Raw genomic sequence first — 25784 nt, forward strand, 5'->3', positions numbered from 1 at the left:
GGTGAAACTCCGTCTCTACTTAAAAAATAAATAAATAAATAAATTAGCCGGGCATGGTGGTACATGCCTGTAATCCCATCTACTCTGGAGGCTGAAGTAGGAGAATCACGTGATCCCAGGAGGCGGAGGTTGCAGTCAGCCGAGGTCGCACCACTGTACTCCAGCCTGGGAGACAAGAGTAAAAATCCATCTCAAAAACAAAACAAAACAAAAAATAAAATCATTGTTAACTACAGTCACTCTACTGTGACTGAAGTGCAAGGCCTTTCCATACAGACTCAATCTAACCATACTTGTTTCAAATATACTTCACAGCTTTCCATTTTCTACAGGATGACCAAAAAGAAAAAAACTTTGTCCGTATTTTTAAATAACTCAAATTAGGCCAAAAAAGGAGTATAAGCCAGATCTCAAACTGGCAAGAGAATACTCCTTTAATTTATAAAAGGATGTAAAAAGAGGCAGCAGAACCCTAACAATGATGGGAAAGAAAAGAGGCCAATTACATGCCAGTATTTGTTCAATATGTTTGAAAAAGTATTCTACTTTTTGCTCCATCCCAAAACATGTCCTAATGATGAATGCTTTCTGTATGTTTGACACTGTACAAAGTAATCACTTTCTTTCATTATATTACGATTCTATTACTCAACATTTACCTGGTTATGTCTGGCAAACATGAAAAAAATGAGACATGTTAGATCCTTAAAAGTTTAGCAAGTCAGCCAGGCGCGGTGGCTCATGCCTGTAATCCCAGCACTTTGGGAGGCCGAGGCGGGCAGATCACGAGGTCAAGAGATCGAGACCATCCTGGCCAGCATTGGTGAAACCTCGTCTCTACTAAAAATACAAAAAATTAGCCAGGCATGGTGGTGTGTGCTTGTAGTCCCAGCTACTCGGGAGGCTGAGGCAGGAGAACTGCTTGAAACCGGAAAACGGAAGTTGCAGTGAGCCGAGATCATGCCACTGCACTCCAGCCTGGCAACAGAGCAAGACTCTGCCCCCAAAAAAATAAAAAATAAATAAAATAAAAAGTTTAGCAAGTCATTGCTCTGTTACAAATCAAAAGGAACTGTAAAGTCAGTCACTGCTAGAAATCAGATCCCTGGCCATGCAAACTCTTAGGACAGGTTAGTGCACAGAAAGTTTATCAAGGATTGCTCTCAGGATTATTACTTGTAAAGGAAGAAAGAAAGGGGCTGGAATGTACTCACAACAAAGGCCTCAGATGACCCGACAGAAATTCTAAAAGCTCAATGACTCCTTAGGGTTGTCCTATGCTGGGCCCAAGGAGCCAGGTACTTTAATGAACCAGAACCTTGATGCAGGCTACTCTCAGCATGTGACCTGGAATGAGTTTGCTCTTTTCAGCCAAGGATGATTCCTAGACAGGTCTCACAGTCTCAGCAGCACATCAACTAGCTAAGAGAATGAAGTTCTTTAATCCTTAAGTGGGGATTTGGGTATTGCATCAAGGCATCCACTACAATCGGCAATTCTATAAACTGTCCAAGTCTGACAAATTTTGAGTAAAACAATGTCATAAATAATAATAGTGTGCCTCTAACAGATTTGGTCCTCAGTTTCTTAAAGCTATTAACTAAAATGTCTAGGTTCTCTTCAGCTATAAAATTTGATGATTCCAAGACATATGGCTAGGTCTATAAAGGGTGTATCAAAAGTCTTGGATTTGAGTATCATTATTTCATTAGGTATCATGTTGACTTGATAGGTATGTGAAAGTTTTATTCCACTTTGCATGTTGAAAAAAAATTTTTTTTTTTGGTAGACTGGGTCTTGCTCTGTTGCCTAGTCGCTTATGACGATGATGAGGTGCAGTGTCATGATCATGGCTCACTGTAGCCTCAACCTCCTGGGGTTCAAGCAATCCTCCTACCTCAGCCTCCTGAGTAGCTGGAACCAGAACTCCTGGCTCAAGTGATGCACCCACATTGGCCTCTCAAAGGGCTGGGATTACAGGTGTGAGCCACCATACCTGGCCTGTATGTAGAAATTTTCTATAAACGTGACAAAATAAAGTCCAATGAAAGGTTGAATATTTCTACTTATATCAATTTTCTCATGCTTCCATCATGCTTCCAAATTTACTGGTAGGTTTAAATATTTCAGTATTCTCCCTCTCTCCACCTCTCATCTTACTTATACTCAATCCCCTACAACACAAACACACACACAGTACCCTTTTCTTCCTACCTCCCAAGTAAGCCCTCCTCTCCCTCCAATGCTTTGGCTCACATACCTCCCATACTCCCCTCTAGTTACCCATACCTAATGTTATTTATACCCTCTCTCACTTCCACCTTCAACCTTCCTTCCTATAGCAACTCCCTATCCAGTTATTCCTATGCTGAAGCTTCTCACCAGAATCAGTCTTCTAATGAAAGGCAAAAATTGCTAATCCCAAATCCAGTGGGCATTTCTGGTTCATTATTCTTCCTTGAAATGCTCCCCTCCCTTCTCCCCTAACACTATGTCCCTCATCTCCTCTACATCCTCTTCTGTCTCCTCATCAATTTTAGTATTTCCCATGTTTCCTTAATAGGATCTACTCTCCTTACTCCCTTTCAGTAACCCTTAATCATACACAGACCCCTCTGAGAATCTGACTATACAAATATGTACATCTTCAGTTCATGAGCTAATAAAAAAAAAGAAATACGTACAAATTGCTGTACAGAAGCTTATGAGGATCATGAATCTTTTCCCCTTTCGAAACAGAGATATGGGCTGGGCGCGGTGGCTCATGCCTGTAATCCCAGCAATTTGGGAGGCCAAGGTGGGTGGATCACCTGAGGTTGGGAGTTCAAGACCAGCCTGACCAACATGGAAAAATCCCGTCTCTACTAAAAATACGAAATTAGCAGGGTGTGGTGGCATGAGCCTGTAGTCCCAGCTACTTGGGAGGCTGAGGCAGGTGAATCGCCTGAACCTGGGAGACAAAATAGTGCCATTGCACTCCAGCCAGAAGGGGAGGGGGAGGGGGAGAGAAAGGGAGAAGGAGAGGGGGGGGGAGAGAGAGAGAGAGAAAGAAAGAAACAAACAAACAAACAAACAAACAAACAAGACGCAGTTCAAACTAAAACTGACCTACAGGGGCCAGGCACGGTGGCTCACGCCTGTAATCCCAGTACTTTGGGAGGCTGAAGTGGGCAGATCACTTGAGGTCAGGAGTTCAAGACCAGCCTGCCCAATGTGGCGAACCCCATCTCTACTAAAAATACAAAATCAGCCGGGTATGGTGGAGTGTGCCTGTAATACCAGCTACTTGGGAGGCTGAGGCACGAGAATCACTTGAACCCAGAAGGTGGAGGTTGCAGTGAGCTAAGATCGCACCACTGCATTCCAGACTGGGCGAGACAGTGAGACTCTGTCTCAAAGAAAAAAGAAAAAAAAAAAACACTGACCTACATACTCCTTTCTAGAGTGATTGCCCATAAAGCTGTTTTAACTACTATTCATAAACTGATTATTTCTGAGTCTGTATCTCTAACTCAAATCTTTCTCCCCTGAACTTCAGACCCAGTATCTTAAGTGCCTACTAGGAATCTCATCTCTCACAGATAACTCGAGCTTAACATGAGCAAACATAAATGTTATCTCCCATAAATCGCCACCTAAAAGCTCGCTCTTCCTCTAGCATCCCTTATTTTTTTGGTACTGATGCTATCATTCATTCAGAAACTAAAGACCTTGAAACCATCCAGACTCTTCACCTCCATTCCACATCCAATTGTTCTCCCTGCATGTAGTTTATAAAAATCTGCCAATTTCACCCTTCAGGTTTTATTTGCATGACTACTCCTGCCTTAGTTTAACCTTCATCATTGTTAACCCTGAATACTGAGTTTTCCAGCTTATCTCCATGCCTTACCTACTCTAATCAATTCATCTTCCATGCTGCCGCCATGTGATCTTTCTAAAACACAAGTCTGATTATATGCCTTTCTCTTGAAAACCCTTGAAGTGAACTTCAAAATCTGAAGACTTTGGAATGACATATAAGGCCTTCCAGAATCTAGCCCCTAACTACCTGCCTCCCACCCCAAATCTCATTTCCCTAAACTTTCTCCAAGAACTCCATACACCATTCTCACCTACCACTGACCATTCCAAAACATGCAATGCTTACTCATCCTCCATGATTTGTTGTTCCTAGAATGTCCTTCTTCCTGCCTTGCATAGTCAATTAGTCTTCAAGAATCAACACAAATATGACCTCTAAGATGAAGCCTTTCTTAATTATCCTCCCTCAATCTGTTGAAAAAGCACTTTACATATTCTCCTTTTATGGCACTTAATCACATTATATTGTCATTGTTCACTGGGTCTTATTTATCTCTACATCTTTAAACTAGTGTTGGCACATAAGCCAGCACTAATAAATGTACAATGAGTGAATCATAAAAAGAACCTTAAATCTGGGAGTGACCTTGGTAATCACTTGTTCTGTGACCTCTTTTTAACCAAGATGGACTTTCATGGATTACACAGCTGGTTACTAGCAATGACAAACAGAGGCTCAGTCTACTGATTACCAGCCTAGAATTCTTTTCACTTATCTAGCACTGTCTGTACTTCTACTATTAAGTTCATGGCATGCAGAGACAATTTTAGCTTCTTGCCCCTTCCCAAAAAAGAATGATTACAGAGACTAAGCTACAGGCAAAATAATTAGCCACAAGATATATAATCTTTAATTGAAAAGAAGAAACAGGAACAGGTACTGGCAATAATGGATAGTGACTAAGGCAAGAAGAGGGAAAGGAAGGGGAGGATAGATTCTCAATAACAGGTTTGTGAGGGTCAGGAAATCCTTACTGCACAAAAACTGGAGCAGCACTAACTCCAATTTTTAAAGTTAAGCTTAAATGCTTCAAGTGAACATATATGCTATAAAGCATTGTATTATCTTCTGTGTAAGAGATTCCAACAAAAACAAAGCTCAGCCTATTTATTAGTCTAAGAATTTATAGCATCAGAAACCTTAACTAAAGAATGTGTATGTGTATATTAAATATATGTGTGTATAATGTATTCATGTGTAACATACATGCAGAAAATAAGTAAATACATATTTATTAAACTCATGATTAGACTAAGCTGACTTTCATTCATTTATACAATTTTTCTAGGAATGTAAATGGCAATAAACCAATGCTGATCAACCCAAATATATACATACACTCTATTTTTCTTGTGGTGTGAGAGTAACTATGCTGAATCTGAGTCATAATCCATTCAGCCTAGATTCAGTCCCCAGCAATATCAAGGTATATATAAAAGTGGGAGAACAGACTTCTCCCACTGATGTCAAAAGTCTAAGACATGCCAGGTGCCGTGGCTCATGCTTATAATCCCAGCATTTTGGGAGACTGGGGGAGGAGGGTCACTCAAGCCCAGGAGTCCAAGACTAGCCTGAGCAGCAGCATAGTGAGACCCTGTTTCAACAAAAAATAAACAAAATTAGCCAGGGATGTTGGTACACGCCGGTGGTCCCAGCTTAGGAGACTGAACTGGGAGATCACTTGAATCCTGGAGTTTGAGGCTGCAAGTGAGCCATGATTGCACCACTGCACTCTATCCTGGGCAACAGAGGCCCCATCCCAACAACAACAACAACAACAAAGTATGAGATAGAGCCAAAATAATAATCATTTCACAATCAATTTATCTAAATTTCCCCATTTTTTACCTTTTCCAAATGAAGAGTGAATTGTTTAGGCTATCTTGATTAAATAAAACATTTCTCCTTCCTTCATTATATATGTAAATAATTCCTGGGGCCCAGCTACATGCCTAACACTGTACTTAAGCCCTGCCACTCCATCACTTAGCAAGGCATTCTCAGACTTTTTCAAATCTCTGAATTATAGCACCAAAATTAAACCCCAAAATTAAAGATGTTGAGTATGTTTCCAAACCACAACTAACAGGATATATTCTATTCCAGATACATACACATGAAAATAACCTCTGGATTAGCCAAACAAGAATGACTATACCATAAAAAGATGATAATATTTATCATTTCCAAACTGGCACAAATTAATCAACTGTTCTTGGACAAGTAAGACTATATTTTTGTCCAATATACTTGTGTGCAGGTATATTTTAAAGTCCAAACTTCTTTAAAAACTTTTCAGCTGCTGGCCAGGCGTGGTGGCTCATGCCTATAATCCCAACACTATGGGAGGCCACAGCAGGCAGACTGCTTGAGTCCAGGAGTTCAAGACCAGCCTGGGCAACACATCAAAACCCCATCTCTACTAAAAATAAAAAAAATCAGCCAAACATGTGAACATGCACCTGTAATCCCAGCTACTCAGGAGCATGAGGTAGAACAATCACCTGAGCCCAGGAGGATGAGGCTACAGTGAGCCAAGATCGCACCACTGCGCTCCAGCCTAGGAAACCAGAATAAGACTCTGTCACAAAAAACAAAAATAAACAAACAAAAAAAACTTTTCAGCTGGGCACAATGGTTCATGCCTGTAATCTCAGCATCAGGAGGCTGAGGCAGGAGGATCACTTAAGCCCAGGAATCTGAGATCAGACTGGGCAACAGAGTGAAACCCTGTCACTACAAAAAAAATTTTTTTTTCCATTAGACAAAATTCCTGTGTCATGAATCTATTTGATTTGGTTTGGATGTTTGCTCCCTCCAAATACCATGCTGAAACGTAATCCCCAAAGTTACAGGTGGGGCCTGGTGGGAGGTTTTGGGGCAGGTTCCCCATGAATAGCTTGGCACCATCCCCTTGGTAATTAATGAGTTCTCCCTCAGTTCACATGAGATCTGCTTTTTTAAGTCTAGGACCTCCCCCTTCTCTCTCTTGCTCCTTCTTTCACCGTGTGATAGGCCTGTTCCCCTTTAGCCTTCTACCATGATTGTAAGCTTCTTAAGGTCCTCACCAGAAGCAGATGCCAGCACCATACTTCCTGTACAGCCTACAGAACCATGAACCAAAATAAATATATTTTCTTTATAAATTACCCAGCCTCAGGTATTCCTTAACAGCAACACAAACAGACTTACATACTGCTATAAAGGATAATAAGCTCAGGTCGAAAAGAAATGAATTTGAGACCCGAGAACTCTCCTAAGACAGCACAATTTTACTCTTGGTAAGGTTTCCTAGCCCAGGTCTGCTTTTCTTCTTTAAATTTTTTATTGAGCAGCACTTAAAACCTATTACTGTAAACCTCCATCCGCTTTATTTTAGTACTAAACCAAAAAGCAACTACATGCCTCAAAAAAATCAGCAAATCAAAATAACTAAGGTTTTGAAGAAATTGCTAGTTCTCTAAATATTCAAAAGCAGCTATGCCCAAACCAGTATTAGCTCCTTTAAATATCCCTGATCAGCTGGATTCCAAAGACCCATAAACTATTTTCTTGAAAATATCTAGCACAAATAATCATGTGAGAAAAACACGCATTTTAATTAAAAAGAAAATAATAATATGACAAATGTGACTTAGTCACTAAAAATGATGCTACAAAGTAGAATATTCTGACCACTTGACTTGATTGAGTAATTACTGTAAAGTTCACTCTATCATTAAGTACCTCTATATTGAGAGACTGGTGATAGCTAAACATGTATGCCAATTTCACAGGGGAGTGGAGGTGAAGAAAAAGAACAGTTAGGGCTGGGCGAGGTGGCTCATGCCTGTAATCCCAGCACTTTGGGAGGCCGAGGCGGGCGGATCACAAGGTCAAGAGATCAAGACCATCCTAGCCAACATGGTGAAACCCCGTCTCTACTAAAAGTACAAAAAATTAGCCAGGCGTGGTGGTGCGTGCCTGTAGTCCCAGCTACTCGGGAGGCTGAGGCAGGAGAATTGCTTGAAACCGGAAAACGGAAGTTGCAGTGAGCCGGGATCGGGTCACTGCACTCCAGCCTGGTGATAAAGCGAGACTCTGTCTCAAGAAAAAAAAAAGAAAAAGAAAAAGAACAGTTAAACACCACAACCTTAAAAGTATAAACATTACTCAAGCCAAGCTGTTTACCAAAAACCTGAATGGTTAAACTTCAGAGTTTCTTTCACTTTGTACTGCATCATCTTTGGATGATAGATCAGTACTTTATATAAGTTTCACTAGTCAACTACCATTAAAAAAACAAAAACTCATAGAGATTATTAAATGGATGATGTATAACCACTCAGACCCACAACATATTCATATCCTCAAGCCATGCCTCATTTCATATTCTAGTAAGAACTAAAAGAGAGTGCCAGACATCGTTTATCTTAATAACTAAGTAGGGGAGACTTTTATAGAATGTTTGTAGTTAAAGAGCACTTTTATACTATTCCATTATTTTCCTATTTTAGCAAAGCTATGATGGTCACTCATGAAATTATTACCAATACGATAATACAGGCTGGTCAATTAGGCAAAATTAAGTTGATTCACAGCTGAACAAACCAATAAACCAATGTAAATCTAGATCCAAATTTCCCAAACTGGTGTTCCATAGAACCAGAAGGTTTGCTTTATTACCCTCTTAGAGAGCCATCCCAAGATACATTAGCATCTTAAAACTGAATGTTCTATAGCTGTCAAAAACCATAAGACAGCATTGCTTAAATTTACTAGCACACGCCTTTTTTTCTTTGCAGTGGTGCAACCTCAGCTCACTGCAACCTCTGCCTCCCAGATTCAATCGATTCTCCTGACTCAGCCTCCCAAGTAGCTGGGATTACAGGCGCCACCACCACACCCGGCTAACACTTTTTATTTTTAGTAGAGACAGGGTTTCACCGTGTGGGCCAGGCTGGTCTCAAACTCCTGACCTTAGATGATCCACCTGACTTGGCCTCCCCAAGTTCTGGGATTACAGGCCTGAGCCACTGCATCCAGGTGGCACACACTTTTTTTAACCTCACACAGAGAGTACTCCAAGACAGCACTACAACCATCAATGGATTATTATCAAAATCGCATGGCCTACTCCAATCTGGGGATGCTGCCCACGAATGAAGGGTTTTTTTTGTTTTTTTTCCTTTTTCTTTTTTTTTTTTTTTTAAGAGACAAGGTCCCACTCTGTCACGCAGACTGGAAAATAGTGGCACAATCAGAATTCACCATAGCCTCAACCTCTAAAGCTCAAGCAATCCTCCCGCCTCAGCCTCCCAATTAGCTATAATAATCTTAGTGCAATGGTCATGAACCACGTGTTCAAATTTGGTCACAGGTGTTCATTTTGTTCATTTTTTCTTTTTTCATCATAGTTCAATGCTGCCTTAACCTCCTGGGTTCAAGCAATCCCTGCACCTCAGGCTCCTGAGTATCTGGGATTACAGGCAGGCACCACCGCCCCTGACTAATTTTCTATTTTTTGGTAGAGACAAGGTCTCACTATGTTGCCCAGGGTGGTCTTGAACTCCTGGGCTCAAGTAATCCCACCTGCTTTGGAATCTCAAGTGCTGGGATTACAGGCATGAGCCATCCAGCCCAGTGAGGAATGTGTATTTTTTAAAGGCTTCCCAAACTCTGATGAACAACCAGAATTAGGAATCACTAAAAATAACTTTTCTTCCCTTGAAGTCATCTTCAACAGTAATAAGAACTCTTGAGGTTTTTCTAATAATTTCATCATTTAAGTAGCAAATGTGATGAAATTATTTTAAGGGAAAAAAACTACTTTTAATCAGCATATTACTCAAGATTATACTATAAAGATAATTTTAACAAAGCATATAAAGACAATTTTTTATCTAAATTTAGTTTTAAAATCCATTTTGGTGACATAGCTACTTTAAAATGGCATATCTTGGGCTGGGCATGGTGGCTCAAGCCTGTAATCACAGCACTTTGGGAGGCCAAGGCAGCTACTCAAGAAGTGGAGGCAAAAGAATCACTTGAACCCAGGAGGCAGACGTTGCAGTGAGCTAAGATCATACCACTGCACTCCAGCCTAGGCTACAGAGCAAGACTCTGTCTCTAAAAAAAAATTAAAAATAAGAATAAAACTAAAATGGTGGCCAGGCACAGTGGGTCATGCTTGTAATCTCAGCACTTTGAGAGGCTAAGGTGGGCGGATCACCTGAGGTTGGGAGTTCAAGACCAGCCTGACCAACATGGATAAACCCGGTCTCTATTAAAAATACAAAATTAGCAAAGCATGGTGGTGGTGCATGCCTATAATCCCAGCTACTCAGGAGGCTGAGGCAGGAAAATCGCCTGAAGCCAGGAGGCAGAGGTTGCAATGAGCTGAGATTGCGCCCTTGCACTCCAGCCTGGGCAACAGGAGTAAAACTCCATCTCAATCAATCCATCAATCAATAAAATGGCCTGCCTTGTTTGTAAACTTATGAATGTTAAAAATGGGCCGGGCGCGGTGGCTCACGCCTGTAATCCCAGCACTTTGAGAGGCCGAAGCGGGTAGATCCCGAGGTCAAGAGATCGAGACCATCCTGGTCAACATGGTGAAACCCCGTCTCTACTGAAAATACAAAAAAAAAAATTAGCTGGGCATAATGGTGCGTGCCTGTAATCCCAGCTACTCAGGAGGCTCAGGCAGGAGAATTGCCTGAACCCAAGAGGTGGAGGTTGCAGTGAGCCAAGATCGCGCCATTGCACTCCAGCCTGGGTAACAAGAGCGAAACTCCGTCTCAAAAAAAAAAAACAAATAAATTAAAATAAAAATGTAAGCTAAAATGAAATACATTACACGGGCAAAACTGCCTACGTGCCCTGATATTATTTGGACTTCTTATGTTTTCTACTAAGAATTTTTTTTCTTTTTTTCTGAGAAGGAGTTTCACTCTTGCTGCCCAAGCTGGAGTGCAATGGCACGATCTCGGCTCACTTGCAACCTCTGCCTCCCAAGTTCAAGCAATTCTCATGCCTCAGCCTCCCGAGTAGCTGGGACTACAGCCATGCACCACCACACCTGGCTAATTTTATATTTTTGGTACAGATGGGATTTCTCCATGTTGGTCAGGCTGGTCTCAAACTCCTGACCTCAGATGATCCTCCCACCTCGGCCTCCCAAAGTGCTGGGATTACAGGCGTGATCCACCGCTCCCAGTCAAGAAATTTTTTTTAGCAATTTTTGTATTTTGTTACTAAGTGATAAGCTAAAAGTGGTTTCAAACTGGCATCTACAAACACTTCAAATAACACATTCCACATATGAATAGAATAGTCTCTGGTCTTTAAAAAGAAAAAGCAATACTGGGTAGCGCTGTATTTTCTCTTTTTAACATTGCTTTTTGAAATATTACCAAGAACCTGTTGAGATACAGGATGTCAACACAGACAACTTACAGAGAAAAACGAAAAAAAAGAGTTGGCAGGACTCAAGCCTGTAATCCCAGGACTTTGGGAGGCCGAGATGGGTGGATCATCCGAGGTCAGGAGTTCGAGACCAGCATGACCAACATAGTGAAACCCCACTTTTGTTTTGTATTAAATACAAAAAAAAAAAAAAAAAATTAGCCAGGTGTGGTGGTGCATGCCTGTAATCCCAGCTACTTGGGAGACCGAGGCAGAATTGCTTGAACCCAGGAGGTGGACGCTGCAGTGAGCCGAGATCATGCCACCGCACTCCAGCCTGTGCAACAGAAACTCCAAATAAAAAAAAAAAAGAATAAAGAATAACAAAAATCATGAACCAAATATTTAGAATCATTTACATTTGTATGCTCATCATCTAGTATTTCATTACCGACTTTTTTAATGGTTCTTGTCTCTGTTGGTCTATTGAATGGATATATGAAGAACTGAAACACGAGTAAGAGTTAATAAAATACATGACTAAGACTAAAACAATATGAAACCTTCACGAAGGAAGAATTAAGCTGAATTATCAACTGGTTATGGCACCTCTATTTGTCTCATGCCCATTTGACATCTCTTCAAATTACCTCATTTTAAAGGAAGATAAATAGTTAAAATGTTTTATCTCTTTTTCTAAAATAACAGAAGCACTTTTACTACAGGAACACTGTGAAATACCTTCTTGAACCTGATCACTAAGATGAAGAAATTGTTCTAGAAGTCTGTGAAGGGTAAGCTCCAAAAATTTGTTCATAACCCCATCCAGCTCGATGTCTTAAAATCAAAACTTAACTGGTCTGAAGAAAACATTTAAAAAAAATTTTTTTTAATGAAAACTTGAAAAACACAATGAAAACACTATAAATCTAAGTGCTTTAATTGTTGTAACACTGTCCAGTACAAGTTTATGCAACAATGGAAATGTTTTATATCTGCAGTGTCCAATAAGGTAGCCATTACTCACATGTGGCTACTGAGCACTTATAATATTTCTAAGGATAACAGAAGACCAGGATTTTAAATTGTATTTACTTTTAATTAAACAAAATTTAAATTGTCACATATGGCTAGTGGCTTTGTATAAAAAGTAGGTTTAGAATGTGATCTTACTCTGCTTCCAGACAAAAACAGAATAATCAGATTTACTCTCCTAACTGAAATAACTAAAAAACAGGAGAGAACAACAGGTTTTCAAATATTGACCAACAGGCAGAACAGGACAGTGATCCCTGGAAGGGGGAACAAATATAAACCCTACAACTGTCCCAGCTTATTTCCTGGGAATACTTTTCAGGTCAAAAGGTACCAGGAGGGAGAATCCAAAGCCTGGATTGGGGGCGGGGGGCAGGGGGAGAGCTTCCCTGAGTTGAGGAGAGCTGGAAGCCAAGACAGCTGGACTTCTCCGAGCGGAGTACAGAGATGACAGACCTGCACAGAGAAACAGGTCCAGAGTGGTATACCAGGTCCCTCTCAAGTCCTCAGCTGAGTACTGATTAATTAGTACACGCGTGTAAAGGAAGCTACCAGAGAAGCCCCAGAAAGAAACAGTGGAAACAATCCCCATAACTCAAGAAGCAAGCAGCAGAGTTAATTCCTCCTCCCACTACCCAAAGTGAGAAATCTCACAAGGCATCAGATGAGTAGTCAGAAGGTTCCTGCCTCAGTAGCGTGGAAAAACTAGTCCCTAAAGGCTGCTGTGACTCTGCTGAACAAAAACTTGAAAACAAGCCTTGAAAGGATCAAACAGTCTCCAAGTAACTTAACCTCATCCCAAAACAAAGCTCAAAAATATTTGTAGTACAAAAATATCCAGCAACAACGTAAAATTTTACAAGGTAAAACTCACAATAGCTGGCATCCAATCAAAATTAACCAGGCAATGGAAGAAGCAGGAATATATAACCCATGATGAGAGGAAAAACCAGTCTGAGCAACAAACCCAGGAATGAAACAGACGATAGAATTAGTAAATAAAAACATTAAAAATGAAAATTACATTAAGCCAAATGTGATGGCTCACTCCCATAACACCAGCACTTTAGGAGGCTAAGGTAGGAGGATCACTTGAGGCCAAGAGTTCAAGACCAGTTTGGGCAACACAGGGGAGACCACATCTCTACAAAAAATTTTAAAAATGAAAGGTTTTTTTGGAGACAAGGTCTCACTCTGTCACCCAGGCTGGAGTGGAGTGGTGTGATCTCAGATTACTGCAACCTCTGCCTCCTGGGCTCAAGCAATCCTCCCACCTCAGCCTCTCAAGTAGCTGGGACTACAGGCAGGTGCCACCACACCCAGCTAATTTTTGTGTTTTTTGTAGAGGCAGAGTTTCGACATGTTGCCCAGGCTAGAAATTAAAGTCACACCCAGCTAATTTTTGTGTTTTTTGTAGAGGCAGAGTTTCGACATGTTGCCCAGGCTAGAAATTAAAGTTATTAAAATAGTAGTTATTGTAACTATATTCCATAAGTTCAGAAAGGTTTCATAAACCTACCAACAGCTTCAAAATACATGAAGCAAAAACTGATAAAACACTAAAAAGAGAAACTGAAAACACATATAGTTGAGATTTCAGCATCACTCCCTCAATAACTGACACAACTACTAAAAGTCTGTAAAGATAGAGGAGACAGTGAACAATACTATTGACTAACTTGTGAAAATGTTTTAATTGACCAGAAACATGATGAACCAACAACTGTTCTCTAACTGCCAAACAATATAAAGCAATCCTGACTCTTAGCTGGGTAATAAGATTTCGCAAAATAATTGAAGATCACAACATCATTAGAATTCTATGGTTCTGAGCTGGGCGCGGTGGCTCACCCCCGCAATCCCAGCACTTAGGGAGGCAGGGCAGGCAGATTACCTGAGTTTGAGGCCAGCCTGACCAACATGGTGAAATTCCATCTCTACAGAAATACCAAAAAGAAAAAAAAAATTATCCAGGCATGATGGCAGGTACCTGTAATTCCAGCTACTCAGGAGGCTGAGGCAGGAGAATTGCTTGAACTGGGAGGTGGAGGTTGCAGTGAGCCGAGATTGGGCCATTGCAAATTTCGGCTCTAGTTCAACAACCTTATATTACAAATGAAATAGAAAAACTAATTTGTCCAAGTCGTTATAGAAGATAATCTCATCTCTAATCATATCTAAAATACTCCAGATATAAACACAAAAATCACACCTTTAGAGGAAACTAAAGGATGCTACCAGAATAACTTACGACACAACTCCTTTTTTTTTTTTTTTTTTTTTGAGACAATCTCACTGTTGCCCAGGCTGGAGTGAAATGGCACAATTTCAGCTCACTGCAACCTCCACCTCCTGGGTCCAAGCAATTCTCCTGCATGCACCACCATGCCAGGCTAATTTTTGTATTATTAGTAGAGACGGGGTTTCGTGCCGCCTTAGCCAGGCTGGTCTCTAACTCCTGACCTCAGATGACCCGCCCACCTCCGCCTTCCAAAGTGCTGGGATTACAGATGTGAGCCACCACACTCAGCCAGGACACAACTTCTCAGGAATGACAAAAACTGTCTTCCAACAGTTGAAAAGCAAAATTGTACCAAAGGCTTTCTGAATTATCCAGAGGACAAAATTAAAATTAATGAAGACAATTACAAACAGAGAAGGTGATTTGGGTAAAATGGAAGCCAAAAAGAAATAAAGTTTTTCTAAAAAAAGTCATCAAACAATGGCATGGCTATTTTGCAGAATATTCAGCTCAATTGCCAATACCATTCTGCTAAAATTCTCGAAGATTACTTTAATTGGGCCGTCCTTACATTATTTCAAACCCAGACTACCTCAACTCTTCAGGTTCCCCAAAAGTCAATATCCTTCCTTACTTCATTTCTGATGTGAACTAAGTCACCCTTTGACTCCTTCAATCTTTCCCATGTGCCTGTATCAAACTGCCAGATTTTGTCAGTTCTTCAACACCATTGTATAGTTGTTCCTAGATATCCATGGGTGACTGGTTCGAGCATCTCACTTAAATACCAAAATCTGCAGATATTCAAGTCCTTGATATAAAATGACTTAATATTTGCAGATAACCTATGCATATCCTCCTCTGTTCTTTTAATTATGCATATCCTCCTCTGTTCTTTTAATCAGGGATCCCCAAGTCCCAGCCCATGGACCAGCACCAGTCCTTGGCCTGTTAGAAACCAGGCTGCACAGCAGGAAGTGAGCCCGGTGGAGCAAGCAAAGCTTCATCTGTATTTACAGCCGCTCCCCACTGCTCAAATTACCACCTGAGCTCTGCATAAGATTCTCATAAGAGCACAAGCTCTATAGTGAATTGTGCACGCAAGGGATCTAGGCTGCACACTCCTTATGAGAATAATGCTGTATGATCTGTGACTGTCTCCCATCACTCTCAGACGGGACCCTTTCAGGAAACAAGCTCAGGGTTCCCACTAATTCTACATTATAGTGAATTGTGTAATTATTTCATTACACACTACAATGTAATAATAATAAAGTACACAATCATCCTGAAACCATCCCCCCACCCTGTGGAAAAACAGTCTTCCATGCAACCAGTCCCTAGCACCAAAAAGGTAGGGGACTGCTGTTTTAAATCATCTCTAGATTACTTATAATACTTAAACAATGTAATACTATAAAGCAGTCGCTATACTGTATTGCTTAGGGAATCATGACCAAAAAAACTGTCCACACATATTGAGTACAGTCACAACTTCCTTCCTAATATTTTAGATCCAAGGTTGGCCCACAGATATGAAGGAGTAGCTGTACATTTTATCAAGTATATATTATGTGAAAGCACTGTGCTAGACATACTTTCCAATTTAAGACCAGGAAACTTCTCATTTAATCCATTCATAACAAGATAAGCCCAACTGTGACAAAGATAACTCAATAGATTTCAAATAATTAAAACGTTCTGATAACCGTAAGAATGATTAAATGTTCCCTTTTCATTTTACGTTGTTCCCTTTCTTTTTACTCCCACCACTTTATTCAGGCCTCATTAAAGAATCCTCTTATTAGAGACTCCAATCAAACAAACGGTATTTTGCCAGGCACAGTGGCTCATGTCTGAAATCCTAGCACTCTGGGAGGCCAAAGTGAGAAAACTGCCTAAGGTCGGAGTTCAAGACCAGCCTGGTCAATATGGTGGAACCCTGTCTCTACTAAAAATACACACACAAAAAAAAATTAGCTGGGCGTGGTGGGTGCCTGTAGTCCCAGCTACTCCGGAGGTTGAGGGAGGAGAATCACTTGAACCCGGGAGATGGAGGTTGCAGTGAGCTCAGATGGCACCATGCACTCCAGCCTGGGCAACAGAACAAGACTCCATCTCAAATAAAAAATAAGTAAATAAATAAATATTGGACCCCCAAATTATTATTATTTTTTTTGAGGTGGAGTCTTGCTCTGTCACCTAGGCTGGAGTGCAGTGGCTCCATCTCACTCATTGCAATCTCCGCTTCCCAGGTTCAAGCGATTCTCCCGCCTCAGCCTGCTGAGTAGCTGTGATTAACAGGCCTGTGCCAGCACACCCAGCTAATTTTTGTATTTTTAGTAGAGACTGGGTTTCACCACGTTGGCCAGGATGGTGTTGATCTCCTGATCTCGTGATCAGCTGGCCTTGGGCTCCCAAAGTGCTAGGATTATAGGGCACCACCTCCAAGTTAATCTTTTCTAAAACAATTTCAATTCACTATCCTACTTAAATACTTTCCAAATGCTTGTAACACTGATTTGCAAATCCCCATTCCAATCAAGATGGGCAGTTAAAATGCGTATCAGAAGGGCCAGTCCACAGAGATTGTAATTCACTCAGTCTGGTGTGATGATTAGGAATCTGGATTTTAATAAGCTTTTAGGTGATTTTGATTCAGGTGGCCTGCAAAACATATTTTTTAAAAAGAAAAGAAACAGGTCTACAGAGTGAATGTCACATTCCTTAGCCTGGCATCAAAACTCTCCACACAAAATGCCCCTGAATAACCACTATAGGGCAAGGGCTCTTCCTTGCAGATAAACCCGATTTACTCCTACTCACACAAACCAAAGGTTTTCTCCTTCAAGCCTTACTTTAAAATGTCCATAAGGTTGGGTGCGGTGGCTCACATCTGTAATCCCAGCACTTTGGGAGGCTGAGCCAGGCAGATCCTGAGGTCAAGAGACCATCCTGGTCAACGTGGTAAAACCTCATCTCTACGAAAAATACAAAAACTAGCTGGGCATGGTGGCACACACCTGAGGCTGAGGCAGGATAATCACTTGAACCCAGAAGGTGGAGGCTGCAGTGAGTCGAGATCTCGCCACTGCATTCCAGCCTGGGAGATAAAGCAAGACTCCATCTCAAAAAAAAAAAAAAAAAAAAAAAAAGGTTTTCAGGCCAAGAGCCACAGTGGCTCACCCCTGTAATCCCTGCACTTTGGGAGATCAAGGACAGCTTGAGCCTAGGAGTTCAAGACCTGACTGGGCAACACAGCAAGACCCTATCCCTGCAAAAACTTTAAAAACTAACTAGGCATGATGGTGAAGGCCTGTAGTTCTAGTTTATCAGGAGGCTGAGGTGAAGAACTGCATGAATTCAGGACTTTAAGGCTGCAGTGAGCTAGGATGGCACGGCAAGCGACACAGCAAGATCCTGTCTCTAAAAAGTTTTTTCAAACCACTTAAAAATAAGCCCACATATAACACAAATTTAGAGAAACAAGCTTCAAGGAGATAAAGGAAAACCGCGGCAAAAAGTTAAGGCACTGCACCTACACAGTATAAAAGCCAAATTTCAACCTAATTGCGAAGCTTGAAGGGCTTTTTTCCTCCCTCACCTCTTCCTCTGAGGCTGTCATAAGCACCTACATGTAAATGATTGGACAGGAGAGAGTGTAAAGCAGAAAAAATACAAAAATGTAAAAGAAAAAATAGTGTCTTCTCTAAGAAGTTTATTATATGTATCAGGAGAATCAGACTGTTATAAAAACTGCACTGAAAGGAGTTAAAAATACCTTATGACTGAAACAAAGGATTACAAAAGGTTAAGAGAGATCCAAGATGCCTGATCACTAGCAGCTCGGGCTCCTAGCTCCCAGTGAAAGCGCAGAGAACGAGAGGACGCCACACTTTCAGACGAATATTTGTTGCTCACGGACCAGGAGATTCCCAGCAGAGAAGCCCCACGTGTCGCCAGGGCGACTCTTGTGGCCGGCGCGGCGGTTTTGCTGGTGCCTTAGCGCGCCAGTTTTTGGTGCAGAGTCCGGAGATTCCCGGGCAGAAAAGCACCATCAATCTTAACACCGCGGTTTTGGCTGGCGCAGTGGACTGCTCAGATTTCGGCGCTGGGAATTAACAAGTTGGACGTCTGCTCAGAGACCTAGTTAGAAAGTTGGTAATTACAAAGACAACAGACGGATAAATATATAATGAAGGGAAGAAATCAGCGTAAAAAGGCAGAGAATACTCAAAATCAGAATGCCTCTCCCTCTACAGGGGATCGCAATTCCTCATCAGTAACGGAACAAGGCTTAATAGATTACGAGTGTGTTCCAATAACAGAAGCAGGTTTCAAAACGTGGGTGATAAGAAACTTCTGTGAATTAAAAGAACTTGTTCTAACCCAATGCAAAGAAACTAAGAACCTTGAAAAAAGGTTTGACGAAATGTTAACGAGAATGGACAATTTAGAGAGGAATATAAGTGAATTGATGGAGCTGAAAAACACAACACGAGAACTTCGCGAAGCATGCACAAGTTTAAACGGTCGAATTGATCAAGTAGAAGAAAGGACATCAGAAGTCGAGAACCAGCTCAGTGAAATGAAACGAGAAGACAAGATTGGAGAAAAAAGGATGAAAAGGAATGAGCAAAGTCTCCAGGAAATATGGGACTATGTGAAAAGACCTAATTTACGTTTGATAGGTGTACCTGAATGTGATGAAGAGAATGAATCTAAGCTGGAAAATACTCTTCAGGATATCATTCAGGAAAACTTTCCCAACCTGGCAAGGCAGGGTAATATTCAACTCCAGGTAATACAGAGAACACCACAAAGATATTCTTCAAGAAGACCAACCCCAAGGCACATAATTGCCAGATTTATTAGGGTTGAAATGAAGGAGAAAATACTAAGGGCAGCCAGAGAGAAAGGTCAGGTTACCCATAAAGGGAAACCTATCAGACTTACAGCAGATCTCTCAGCAGAAACCCTACAAGCCAGAAAAGAGTGGGGACCAATATTTAACATCCTTAAAGAAAAAAACTTTCAACCCAGAATTTCCTATCCAGCCAAACTAAGCTTTATAATCGAAGGAAAAATTAAATCCTTTGCGAACAAACAAGTACTTAGAGAGTTCACCACCACCAGGCCTGCTTTACAAGAGCTTCTGAAAGAAGCACTATACATATAAAGGAACAACCAATATCAGCCTTTCCAAAAATATATCAAAAAGAAAAGAACATTAACACAACGAAAAATTTACAGTAACTAATGGGCAAAACAGCCAGCTAGCATCAAATGCTAGTATTAAAGTTATATATATTCTAATCAGATAAAAAGCCAAAACCCATTGCTATGCTGCATCCAGACCCATCTCACATGCAACAATACACAAAGACTCAAAACAAAGAGAAGGAGGAAGATTTATCAACCAATCAGAGAGTAAAAATAAACAAATAAAAAGCAGGAGATGCAATTCTCGCCTCTGATAAAGTAGACTTTATAGTAACAAAGAACAAAAAAGGCAAAGAAGGACATTACATAATGGCAAAAGGATCAATGTAACAAGAAGAGCTAACGATTTTATAGATCAACGAGACAGAAAATTAACAAGGACATCCAGGACTTGAACTCAGACCCGGAACAAGTAAACTTAATAAACATTTATAGAACTCTCCACTTCAAATACATAAAACATACATTACCACCTCATACCTATTCCATAAGTGACTACATAATTGGAAGTAAATCACTCCCCAGTAATCGCATAGCATTTCATAGGTTTAAATGAAATATTGGTTGGCTGCTCGTTTGTTATTTTCTTCCCTTATTCCTTCCTGTTTACATCAAGTATAACTATTGGTATAAAAGAGGTTTTCAATACCCATTACTAAACTGCATTCTAGCCTGGGCAAGAAAGCAATACTCCCATTCTCTCTCTCTCTTTCTCTTCCTTTTTCCTCCTCTTCTTTATTCTTTTTCTTTCTTTCTTTCTTTCTTTCAAAAAAAAAAAAGATTTACTAAGACAAGCAGAAAAACTCCATCACCTGTTATCACACAGGTGAGGAGCTGTAATCTTCCTGTCGCTTACTAAAAAAAAAAAAAAAACAAAAGGTTTAGAGGACAAAGTTTTTTGTTTTTGTTTTTGTTTTTGTTTTTGAGATGGCGTTTTACTCTGTCTCCCAGTCTGGAGTGCAGTGGTGAGATCTCCACTCATGGCAACCTCTGCCTCCCAGGTTCAAGCAATTCTCCTGCCTCAGATCTTGAGATCTGCCTCAGCCTCCCGAGTACCTGAGAATACCGGCACCGGCCACCACACCCAGCTACAATTTTTGTATACACCCAGCTAATTTTTGTATTTTTTTTTTTTCTCTTTTTTTTTTTTTTGAGATGGAGTTTTGCTCTTGTTACCCAGGCTGGAGTGCAATGGCGCGATCTCGGCTCACCACACCCTCCGCCTCCTGGGTTCAGGCAATTCTCCTGCCTCAGCCTCCTGAGTAGCTGGGATTACAGGCACGCGCCACCGTGCCCGGCTAATTTTTTGTATTTTTAGTAGAGACGGGGTTTCACCATGTTGACCGGGATGGTCTCGATCTCTTGACCTCGTGATCCACCCGCCTCGGCCTCCCAAAGTGCTGGGATTACAGGCGTGAGCCACCGCGCAAGGCCTAATTTTTTTATTTTTAATAGAGACGGGGTTTCGCTATGTTGACCAGGCTGGTCTCCAACTCCTCATCTCAAACGATCAGCCCATCTTGGCCTATCAAAGTGCTGGGATTACAGGCCCCCGGCCAGAGGTAGCTTTTTGCTGCAGTGAGCAAGGAAGATTTCACCAAGGAGGCAGGGAGTTGAGTTAGGCCTTTACAAAAAAAAAAGGAGTGTATTTTAGGCAAAAAAAACTTAAGAAAACAAAGATTTTTTTTTAAAGGAAAATACAAAGCATGTTTTAAAAGGCAAAAACATCAATCCAGTTAAAACAAATTATGTAAAACGGCAGTTGAATAAAACAAGGAAAAGGTAGTATTGGGTCAAATCTATAGGACCTGTTGAAACAAATTCCCTACTGTTTCAAGATAGAATTAAACTTAATTTTTTTACATGTGTATTATCTTCATGAAATAAGATTAAACATGCACACATTAATTTGAACACACTCTGGTTTCTGAGCTAAGGAAAAAAGTCTAAAACATACTTGGTACAAGGATATGTAAATGCTGGAGCTGAATTCAAATAATCAATGTTTTATTTTTTATTTATTTTTTTCTATCTCTTGATAACCACAGACTTATGTCCAAAAAGATGGGGGGGAACCCTGAACCTACATCCGTATTACTGAAACTCATGCCAGGTACTCAGTTACACGGGAGAAGTAGAACTCACATCTTTTCCACAGGATGACGGGAGATAAGAAAGCCCTATTGTCAGAAAAATTCCCCTAGTGTTGCCAAGACTAACAAAAAATAAAAAAAATAAAAAAGCTACAGTTGGACTTTTAAATGTAGTTTTAACTTTAATGCCATTATTTGAAGTCCAAGTCAGAACTTCAAAAACTGTTCAATTAGACCACCACTATATCCTAAAGCTATTAATAAGAACTTAAAACCTGTGAAGTTCTTATTAATAGTTTTAGGATAATGGTGATCTACACAACTCAAACGTACCATTTCCCCCTTAAAGAGCTAGGTCTCACCCATCTAGTAAACAGGGGACCTAGCAGATTATGCAAAAGTTAACTGATAATGATATCACTCTCAAATGCTGTTTCAGTAGGACAGGGTAGGTCCTCCCTCTATCCCCTATCTCACCACAGGAGCACCCTACGGTCGGCCAAACGGGTGAAGAAAAAAGTTTATGGAGAAAGAAGCTATAGCAGCTCCATTTCCTCAGTCCTCAAGCCATCAAAATATGTAAGGACATTAAAAAAAAAACTCCATAAAAGTGAGAGAAAAGTGAGAGGTTACCATGAAACCAAGCAAATTTTTAATACACTTATATTTGTAAAACTTAAGCTAAAAGGAAACTGAATCTAGCCGAAAACACTCATTTTATACATCAAGAAACTGAGGCCCAGGACAGTTAAGTGATTTGCCCTGGGCGACTACTCCTCTATATAGGTATTAAGTGTCAGTTACTAGTCAGAGTAGCACTTAATCATTTACTCACTTAAATGTTTATGACATTAAGTACCGTCTTGCAAAAAACACCACCGCCACCTCTTCTCAACCATTCAGAGTCTGGTTTCAGATCTATATACAGAATGCTGAATAAATTTCAAATGAGTATTAATTCTCCCTTCAACCACAACTGTCCCAAATTACTCTTCATCTAATATTGAATAAAATGGAAGGCTTAACGTGCCTGAATTTTCCAGGTTCTGACTAAACGTGGATCATCAAAACCTTAAAATTTGGAGAATATTAAGTGGCGCATACATATTACTGCTTTGCCAGCTGCCCTTCCCTTTGTATTACGTTTCAGTCCAAGTTTTCGAAATGAAAGCCATTATTATAAATACATAGTTACCACACAAGTTATCACTTTTGAGACATTTTCCTTAAACAATTTAGCGTATCTGTTGTTTTGTTTGAGACAGAGTATCGCTCTGGCGCGATCTCCGCTCACTGCAAACCCCCGCCTCCCGGGTTCAAGTCATTCTCCTGGCTCAGCCTCCCGAGTAGCTGGTACTACAGGCGCGCGCCACCACGCCCGGCTAATTTTTGTATTTTTAGTAAAGACGGGTTTTCACCGTGTTAACCAGGATGGTCTCGATATCTTGACCTCGTGATCCGCCCGCCCTGGCCTCCCAAAATGCTGGGATTACCGGTGTGAGCCACCGCGCCCGGCCAGCCTATCTCTTTCATCTTAAAAATAATTTAAACGTATCCTATCCAACACGAGTTAATATTTTTTTTGATCAAAAACATCTAAAATAACCCTCGCCAAAGCCGAAGTATATTAAACCACAAAATGAAAACGTGGTAAGTTAAAATCCCACCAGCTAAAAAGCACTTGGGAGTACCACCAGCCTTCCCCGGCTCACTGTTATCAGTCAAACCGACAAAGCATTTGTGGAAGAACCTGGGGGAAAGTTCCGCACCGAGTTCTCCAGCTGTGGGTTCATCAGCTTAGCCCACCACCCTCACAAAACACCAGTTTGGGGAAATACAAACACGGCACATGTGCATGTTTTCATCACGTTTAACCACTTTTAACCGCCGTAGGTACGAAATCAGCTCCCGCGACAAAGGTTTAAAAAAAAAAAAAAACGGCATTGTGCATGCATCTTACCCCACTTAAACCACAACCACCAGATGAACCGAGGCGAATTAAACCATTTTGAACGTTAACGCTGCTGCACAAAGCGGTCTGAAAGGGTTTTCTGCCTTTCTGAAACGCCAGGCAAAAGTCCCTCAGCAAGTTTCAAAACTAATGACCGTACAGCGCTGCACAAATAACAAAAGCTTGATACCAACCACCAGGCCGTCAACCCGCTCACGTTACCACTGCCTAGAAGGCTTTTTAAAAACAAGCATTGAAAAGGGAACAATAAAAAGCGTCTTACCGCAAACACAGCACGAAAGAGACTGTCGGAAGTAAGGCAAGAGCCTGTTAATCTCAGTAAACGCCTTGGGGTCTCCAGGGTCGTAGTTGAGCACTAGGCGGCTCGCGGAAATGTAGAGAGCAGTAGCATTCACGGGGTTCATTGCAGACACTTCGACACCAATGGCTCCCGGTTGAAAAAAAATTCCGGATCCAACTTTGTAAGCAGCCAGAGAACGATGGCGAATTTGCACCAATTCGGAAGAAATAAGAGCCGAACCACGGGCCCAACAAGTAACGAAAATCCGTGCAAGTTTGTGGAGCTGAAGCAATCCTCCCACACATGGGGCCTTGGCGCCCCTCCGTCCCTGAGACTTCCAGACCAAAAATATAAAAAGTAGAGACCAGCGTTCGAGTTCGTCCGGAGCGACCACAGAGCACCGAACGCGGCGGCTTGGGCGCTCGGGGCGGGACTCGGCGCTCAGTCTAGCCCCGCAGCTCGGCGGGCGGCCTGCGCTCGAGCTGCATCTCCGGACACGGAGGCGCCTCCTCAGGTCGAGCTAGCGGGCGCGGGAGCAGGCCTCGGCCCGGTCCGAGGCGCGGCACGCTTCTCCCGGGCTGCAGAGCGTCTTACTCCATCCCAGTGCTGGGCGCGGAGGCGGCGGCGACAGCAAGGACGACGGTCGGGCGGCGGCTTCCCGGATCTAGTGCAAGACGCCGCGGCGGCGACGAAGGTTGCTGTTGCGGCTGGCGGACGCCGCCGCCGCTCTCCCCATATCGGACGCTGGGCCCAGACTGCGCCCTGGCTCTCCGCCCCGTAAGTTGCAGCCCGCCGTTCCCCGAGGTGGCAAGGCGGGCGAGAGTCCCCCACCCGGAGGGAAGGGCCGGGGAGGAAGTACGCGGGCCGCCGCCGGCTGGCGGGATGGGGCGGGGAGCAGGCCCGGCCGGGCCGCGGCGGCGCCCCTCGCTCCTCAGTCGCACACTCCGGGGTCACCAGACGCAAGCGCCGCCCCCTCACTGCCCGGCCATCTTTTCGGCGCCGCACACACAGACGACTCCTCCGCCGAGCACGACGGCTGCCGCCGCCCTCAGCGCCTGCACAGCCGCGGGAGGCGAGCGCTCACACCGCCAGGCCCCGCCGCCGCCCAGCGCATACAGCAAGGCCCCGCCGCAGGCCCCTCCCCGTGCCTCGCCGCCCTCACCCCGACTCCACGCGCCACTCCAGGTCGGTAGGGCCCGGGCTGTTGCGGCCTTAATGGATCCTACGGGCTGTACCGCGCCTTAGGCCCTGCCGACGACGACGACCGTTACCCCAACGGGCAAAGCCACTGTCATCCCCTAGACTCCCCCGCCGCCGTCGTCGCTAGCGCTCGCACGCATGCGCAAAGCACACTCTCCTCCCTCCCCTCTTTCCTCTCCCTTCGCTTCCCTTTTCCCCTGCTTCTCTAAGAGCCCCCTCCGCAGCCTCGCAGAGCTACCGGCTCACTCCACGCATGCGCAAACCGCTACCTGGCTCCGCCGCCTTTCGCCCTTACGCGTGCGCTTTGACCGCCCACCCAGAAAACCGGATAAACACATCAGCCCGCTCGCGCCAGTCCCTCACCGCTGCCAACCCACCCTAGGCTCGCTGCGCATGCCTGGCTGTCCACTTCGGCTTTCAGGACGGAGCATGCTCTCTGCGAGTCGACAGCTCTCGCCGCCCCTCCCCCACGTGCTCTCAAATTCCCT

General features: G+C 42.5%; 1 protein-coding gene across 1 annotated transcript in view; it reads right to left on the reverse strand.

Annotated features, from left to right (window-relative positions):
- MSL2 (MSL complex subunit 2) overlaps positions 1-25470 on the reverse strand; it is a 46479-nt gene extending 21009 nt beyond the window's left edge. The window contains exon 1 of the mRNA XM_021666637.2: positions 24079-25470. Within this exon, the coding sequence (XP_021522312.2) occupies positions 24079-24220 (142 nt within the window). The 5' untranslated portion in view covers positions 24221-25470. The remainder of the gene's footprint in view (positions 1-24078) is intronic.
- Positions 25471-25784: the final 314 nt, after the last annotated feature.

The sequence above is a fragment of the Aotus nancymaae genome, unplaced genomic scaffold (assembly GCF_030222135.1).
Source record: "Aotus nancymaae isolate 86718 unplaced genomic scaffold, 86718_ANA_hifiasm-v0.15.2.pri h1tg000019l, whole genome shotgun sequence".
NCBI classification, from domain to species: Eukaryota; Metazoa; Chordata; class Mammalia; order Primates; family Aotidae; genus Aotus; species Aotus nancymaae.